The following is a 7,412-nucleotide window of genomic DNA, read 5'->3' as shown; positions in this document are numbered from 1 at the left end:
CAAACCTCGACCTAAAAATACCAAATTTGGCAAGCTTTATCAATTATGTGAATGGAATTAACAACGAAAAGTCAATCCTAATTCTTTTCGTATCTTTATTCCTTTCCCAAATTCATAATATTCGTACTTAATTCTATATATACATACCAATCATGCATATTGCTATAGACAAACAACTACTATAAAAATAAGAGTTTTCCTCGTATTCTAACTATAGTTTCTGTGCTTTTGCAAAAGCATTCCGTAGATACTACAACTGCCCAATTCAACAGGCAGGAAAATTGTTCTTAATTTAATTACAACTTGATATGATCATTCTGTACAAGTAACTATTGTACATACAATTCTATATCTATTGAAAAAAATTCTTATCCAAATCAGATTAAATAGCACAAAACTAATCACATTGAGAATATTAATACATTTGTTATATGATCGGTGAGTGTCCTTATATTGTACAACAATCACATTACAAGTATAATATACTCGTGAGGATTATAGTTTTCATATCTACCTACGATTGGCTGCCTTCCGAATGCCAACGAAACCTTATGTAGCATTCAGCGAGCACGGACGAAGCCCGCATACAAATCCTCTTCACTATCAGTGCTCTTTGCAGTAGATCATGAATGCTAATCCTCTTCGTTCTCACCAAACGAATGACCGAGATGAAGAATGCAACTCCTATGATTCCACCTAAAACCTGGAACAGACCGGAGAAGGGCTCAGGGCCTAGTTTCATGTCATCTGCTTCATCACTGTTGGTTGATGATGTGCAATTTGAAGGATAAAGCATGTTTTTCTCTAACGTATTTACGTGTCCGCTCTGTGTTAATTTGAGTATTGCTTCTGAAATATCAACTGCCAACGGTGAGCCCTTCGGGAAAACCTGAGAACGAAGCACTGGAAATGGTGAAATATAAAAAATATAAAATATTTAAGTAATTTGATCTAATCTTAAGAGCTGTTGATGTAATTAACCTAAAAAAGGCAACATGGCCCTAGAAGCTCATGTCTTCGACGTTAGGGGGTCGTATTTTTGCCTTCTTTTTTTTTTTCTTTTCTTTTCAGGGTTGTTTTTGTCTATTGGTATTTTCACATGGGCGTTGTTGTATTTAACATTACGACTATAAAAAGCACAAAAATTGCCTGGAAACAAGAATTAAATCTTACAAAGCCAAAACCACCTAGTTTGATACTAGGCCCTGAGATGGTGTAGCCTTTGCAATACGTCGCAAGAAACACTTTCGCGTGTGGGGCGACGAAGAAAGCAGCTTTGATCTCCCCAGTTTCAAAAGCTCTCGGGTAGTCGTTGATGGAGTAGATTCTTTGGACATTTTCTTGCTTGAAATGTAAAACATCTATTAGATACCGTACGATGAAGGAGTTCCCGTTGCATCCAACGACAGCATTTGTGTTCCGAAGATGATCTATGTCCAGGATTGATGGTTGGAGCCTTGGCACTGTCATCATTGAACTCAAGACTGCGGTAAAACTTGCTCCCACAACAAAAACTATAGATATCCACGCTGCCAACACAAGCTTAGATGTACCATTCCTGATATTTTCTCCTGCATACAAAGGGCAGCGTCGTAGGCCTAGATCAAGACACCGAGCTTACGGCTGAAAATTTGATCGAACTACCAAATGTTCAATGCAAAAGCTTCGTTTGGACTTAATTTCTTAAACTCAATAAATCAAGTTTAAACACACTTTCTTTCAATAAGTTGAATCTCAGCTCAAATTCGATTTTGATTAGTCAAAGAATCATAAAAATAAATTTGAAAATATCAACCTACACGAACTCGATCAAAGCTCGTTTAAGATTCAATAATTAATGGAAAAACTCTCTTGCACACTATTTCAAGATGGTTAAAAATTCTCATATTTGAATAATAATGTGTCCGACTCAACTCAGGTCACTTCCACCGTAATAGTTACAAGACCGTTTGTTTAATTTGAAATCATGTATATAATATTTTGTTTAATCTTAAATAGTAGTAAGATTGAAGCTGAGACATACTCTGTGAGAAGGAGATAATTGTGATTGAAAGCCATAGGACGGAGCCAATGAGTTGAAGGAATGAGTTGTTGGCGAACTGCTCATTGCCTGTTGCATATTCACTTAGCCAGATGATAGCTCCTGTTGACATGCTCAACCCTGCAAGTTGGATCCACATCTTCTTGGTGAAGGCACTTAACGCTATGAACCTCGATTCTTTTAGCCGTGGTTTTGCTGTCACTAACATCACCAGCCCTGATTCGATGTAGGGTTGTGAAAACTCAGCGTACACGTATCGATCCGCCATTATTTCTGTATCACCTACTGCTGCATCCAGACTCTGTCGACATGTTCAAAACAAAAGTAAGGGCTGTATTACCATTTTTTCACAAGTCAACTGGCCTATGTTCTAGAGGTCTTGAAAGTGAAAAAGTCTAAAGACGTCTGCAACATAGCTGTTTTCTTGTTGTACTAAGTCTTAGAAGACTGTAGGGGTGTTTCCATGAGCTTATTTTAAGCGTTTATCATCTTTCTATAATTGAAAAATAAGCTAAAAAAAGGTTTTTGGTCTACAAATTTATGCTTTTAAACTGCTTAAATTAAGTTGATTTAAAATAAAAGTTATATGTTTCCTACTAACTTGTAGTTTATTTGTAAAATTGTCCGTATTAAGATGTTTTCTCAAATACTCTAACTTCAGTTCTCCCCACGTTTCAAATATTCCCTAGCTTACTACATCTGAACGTAGAAATCTTTTTACAATTCATACCATGCACAAAAGTAGAAGCTATTACAAACAACCTCTTACGCCATACCTTGTTGTGAACTTCAGCCACCATTTCGTCATACGAACCATAATACGGGACAAACACGTAATCGAGATTGTAAGGCAGTTGTTTAATGGCAGCTTCGAAAACCTCGATTGAAAATCCACTGATTTGAGTCTGGTTATGGCCTTGATCATATGCAACTTTCACAAACTGATTAAATGCACCTTTGGCAGGAACCCCTACCTTCAGAGGCTTCTCATTGCTTCCCATAGTCCATCCCTTTGGGATGGTTCGCTCACCGCCTGGCCAGTAGATAGAACTTATAAGTTCCCCCAAGAAACCAAACTCCGGTGACCACATGGTTACTTCTCTGTAGCTCTTACCAATCACGTTAACAATCCGAAAAATGGGCTTATGTGAAAGTAAACCATTTTTTAATCTTATTTCACCACTGAGGCCTTGAAAGTTGCTCGATGAAACATGATGCATTAGTTCTGTGGAATTAATCTTTATGCCTTCTGAGTTCTGGAAAGCCTTGACAAGGGCTGAAACTGCATCATAAGCACGTAAAGAATACACACTCGGGGACGAATTCTCTTCTTCTGTTGGATGCTTTTCCCTGTATTTTCTTCTGAATTTGGATTTGAACTCTTTGTAGTAATCGGTGGTGTCTGCATAGTCCGTCTTCAAACCAAGAACTCCTTGCATATTAAGTATGACCGACAAATCAACAGAATCAAGAAGATTAGCAATCTCATCTGATACAATCCACACGTAGCCTTTTGTCATCATTCCTAACCCCTTAGCCTTCTCAAACAAGATCACTGCAAAGTCCATAGACGACGGAGCAACCACGAAAATTCTACCACTCCTACTTCTGAGCTTCTTCAGCTCTTCTTCAACAACTGCTTTGGGATCTAGCAGAGAAGAGATACGAGGGAAAGACAAGTGATGCTCAATGGACGAATCAACGGCCCGTAGTGAGCCCAAGAGGAGAGTGAAGAGACTTGAATCTTCAGAGAAGCTGCTTTCTTGCTCATGTATCAACACCACATTTCTCCACCTGAAACGGCCGACGATTGCAGCTATGCATTGCATTTGGTAGGTGATTGGGCTAGTTATTTGGATAACAGATGGCGGTTTTTGTACCATTTCTTGAGGAGGAAAGGCTACCGGAGAAAGGGAAATGATGGGAGTGCTTCTGGCCATGGATGTCTTGAGTTCTGAGAGTATGGTGGCTTCTTGCTGTGTTACTGTTCCAAGAATGGTATCGACTTGATTGTGGCTGATAAGATCAATTGCTGAAAATACAGGGAAAATGTATAAGGGAATTTTTGAGATATAATTACTATATTATTTGATTTATATAAGGAGTGTTTGTAAAAATTTCTGCTTTTATAAAAGTGATTTTCGTTGAAAAAATTGAGAGTTTTAGCGGAATCAAAAGTGGGTATTGTTCATTGAAAAACTAAAAAGCAGATATAAGTTAAATTGGATAATATTTGGAGAAAAATCACTTCTAAAATAAATTTAATTAATTAAAAATTATTTTATCCCTATGTGTTAAAAAGATACTATTTTTGGCATATTATTTTACTTATTTTTTATCAATAATAATTATTTTTTCACAAAAAATAATAAATTCTATTTCGATTAGCATATTTTATTTTATTTCTTACAAATACTACAAAAAATGTGTTTAATCAAATAATAATATGTGAACGAAATAATAGATATTATAGCAAATAAAATATTGCTAAATTATTCAAATTATGAAGATTCCAATTTCAACTTTAAATGTGACGCCCCAAAGATTATAATAGTAATTATAGGATTAATTGATAAATCCTTATGAAACTTAGTGATTAGTAAATAAAGTATAGGTCATAATTGGAATATAATAAAACTTGAATGAATTAAATTGAAGTTTGTTATAATATTGGGGGTGCTACATTAAATATATAATTTTAAAAGTAAAATAAAAATAATAAAGTTGAATTAAAATTATTATGATAAGTAAAGCAACTAAAATAAAATTGAGGTGCTTCTAACTTTTGGCCTAAAAGCACTTTTCTTAGCCGTTTTAGAAACAGAAGTTGGCATCCCAAACACTTCAAAAGTACTTTTCGGGAATCAGAAGTTGGAAAGCACTTTTCTAAAGCGCTCGCAAACACTTTCATAATTTACAATAAATTTCGACATCCTGTTTGATGATAATTAATATTTTTATAATTATTATACTTTTTACGTTTGTTTGTATGACTCTCATTTGATACCTACAATTAGTTTTTGACATAATTTTTTATAATTCTAAATAAATAATAACAATATTTAATTTGTTACAGAAAAGTATCATTTGTCAAGTTATGAGCTGCGTAGACTACATATATATGTGTTCGACAATATTAGCATTTACAAAGTCAACTTGTTGAAAATGTCAAAATTTAGGTTTGAGTTAGTGTAATAATTAACCACAAAAATAAAAAGATTTACTTTGCTAATTGAACTTTACAAATCCGTATAATTATTTATTTAGTTCAATAATTAGTAGCAACATAACATGATTGATTATGTCAAAATAGTTAATAATATTATGGAGCATGCATGATCTAACTTAAATGAATTATCCTCGTAGGAATTTGTTAGTTAGAATCAGGCGTTTCTAATTCTTAATGTTGTTGATGGATTAAATCTTGTGGACGTTCCCAGGATTGTTCATTGATTAGGGATTTAGCCAACAATCTTACCTTAACTAACGAAAAGGTAAAGAAAGATGAGGTCGTTTGGTCGTACCAATGACTATAACTGGTTTATTTATTTAAACGAGTGTCATATTTGCATCGATGATCAACCAATGGAATCAAGCATGAACCCGATCTTAACCGAAAAAGTCTTCTCTTAATTTATCTCTTTTAATTTCATTATCTCTCTAGTTTAATTTAATTTTTGTTCTTCTTACAGTCAAACCCTCCCCCTACTATTTTTATTTTTGAAGGAATCGACTTGAAGCTAATCCCTAAGGAATCAACCCTACTCCCACTTCTACAAAGGTGTCCGTAAGAATTATTTTTTTTTTTGTCTCGACACTCATCATTTTCTTGGTTCATCTTGTTGTCTGAAATTAGGCAGCAAAAACATGGGACATCCAATTTTAAAAATATACAGAGGATAAATTGTTGCATTTTAAAAAACACAAAAAGATATATTGCTAAAAAAATCATAGGAAGTAATTTGCTCATTTGTAATATCAGGAATTTATTTGTATTTTTTTTATTATTTATTATATGCACACAAAAATAACATGCTATAACCGACAGCAAGTTGGAAATCACTTCTTAGTTGCATTCCGTGCAATTGAGGAGGAAAGAGAGTCGCATTCCAACCTTTTGAAAAGTCGAAAAATAGGAATTACGTACCCGCAGAAGCAGCAGGAGCTGAGCTCCCATGCGAAGGTCTTGGGTGCAAAACCAGGTTCAGACAAGGACGAAAATCAGCAACAGCCAATTCCATGGCTATCTTCTGCTCTTTGCCCACTCGACAACTCTCATCAATCACAACCCCGATGCTCATCGTGGGCCGATGATGATGCTGCTGCTTCTGCCGACATTCTTTCCTTATCGACGCTGTCGTTTCTGATTCCACCAGCACGAAGCAAAGGAAGAACAAGAACAAGTGGAGCTGGATATTCATGAGGACTGATCAGTCATGTCCTCCTCCTGCCTCCAGGGACATTAATGAAAGAAATTTAGGACCCACCACCCCATCAGTTTCATCACTTATTACTACGTAATTACATGGATATATTCCAATGTTGGAACGACTTATTCAAACTCAATATTTTTGTCTTTATTTTTAAACTATATACTGACTTGGATCCATCGCGCATTCCTTGATATTGCTTGGAGTGACTCTTGAGCTAGCTTAAAAGAATTGGACTGAAAATCAACGAATTACGTCGTTTTCGTATCCACGCAGCCACTCATATATATATGTTTTCCTGGAAAGTTTTGAGTGAAGATGCAAGACTAAAAATATGTATATAGTCAGGTTGACGTCTTACAATAAAAAGGCAGCACGATTCAACATTTATGAACATGGCTAGTTTGGTGTATAATATCTATTTTTTATTTAAAACTATCACTTTCGGTATTTTAATATATCGAATGACACAACAAATTGTATCGATTAGTAGGAGAAGGGGTTTAATGCAATTTGTCCCTGTAATATTGTAAATTGACAAATTATTCCTATAAAAAAAATAACAATAGACTTTCTTGTGTTTTTTAAAATGAAGCAATTTATCTCCCAAAATAGGAAGGTCAGATTGCTTCATCTTAAAAAATACGGAAGGTAAGTTACTGTATTTTTAAAAAATTCAGGGGAGTAAAATTGCTGTTTTTTTTTTCACAGAAGGTAATTTACTCATTTGCAGTATCACAGAAAAGGGTTGCCCGTATTTTTTCCAATAAGAGAAATATTATTTTCCGTCCGGTAACTGTGGTCTCTTCACTTTTGATTCCATTGATTACGGAATTCTCATTTTTTATCCCGTAACTTTTAAAAAGTAGTATCTTTTATCTCGTGACAGTTAAGTGCATGGGACCAAAACTGCTATTATTGAAAGTTATAAGTGAGAATCC

At 34.8% G+C, this 7,412-nt stretch overlaps 1 protein-coding gene across 2 annotated transcripts; it reads right to left on the bottom strand.

The window, feature by feature from the left end:
- Positions 1–271: 271 nt before the first annotated feature.
- LOC105166318 (glutamate receptor 2.7-like) lies at positions 272–6,532 on the bottom strand. 2 transcript variants are annotated; one of them, XM_011085625.3, is made up of 5 exons: positions 6,189–6,532; positions 2,818–4,073; positions 2,024–2,342; positions 1,174–1,571; positions 272–889 (listed from the first exon to the last, which is right to left on the bottom strand). In XM_011085625.3, exons 1-5 carry the CDS (start codon positions 6,460–6,462, stop codon positions 515–517), a joined length of 2,622 nt encoding a protein of 873 aa, XP_011083927.1. In that variant the 5' UTR covers positions 6,463–6,532; the 3' UTR covers positions 272–514. The 2 variants fall into 2 exon arrangements, with proteins under 2 accessions (XP_011083927.1, XP_088738941.1); XM_088882815.1 differs by having other exon boundaries at positions 690–903.
- Positions 6,533–7,412: the final 880 nt, after the last annotated feature.

The sequence above is a fragment of the Sesamum indicum genome, linkage group LG7, assembly GCF_026168435.1.
Source record: "Sesamum indicum cultivar Baizhima isolate 11 linkage group LG7, ASM2616843v1, whole genome shotgun sequence".
NCBI lineage: Eukaryota > Viridiplantae > Streptophyta > Magnoliopsida > Lamiales > Pedaliaceae > Sesamum > Sesamum indicum.
Note: the sequence above shows the minus strand (reverse complement) of the source record. Positions and strands in the feature narration are given on the sequence as shown.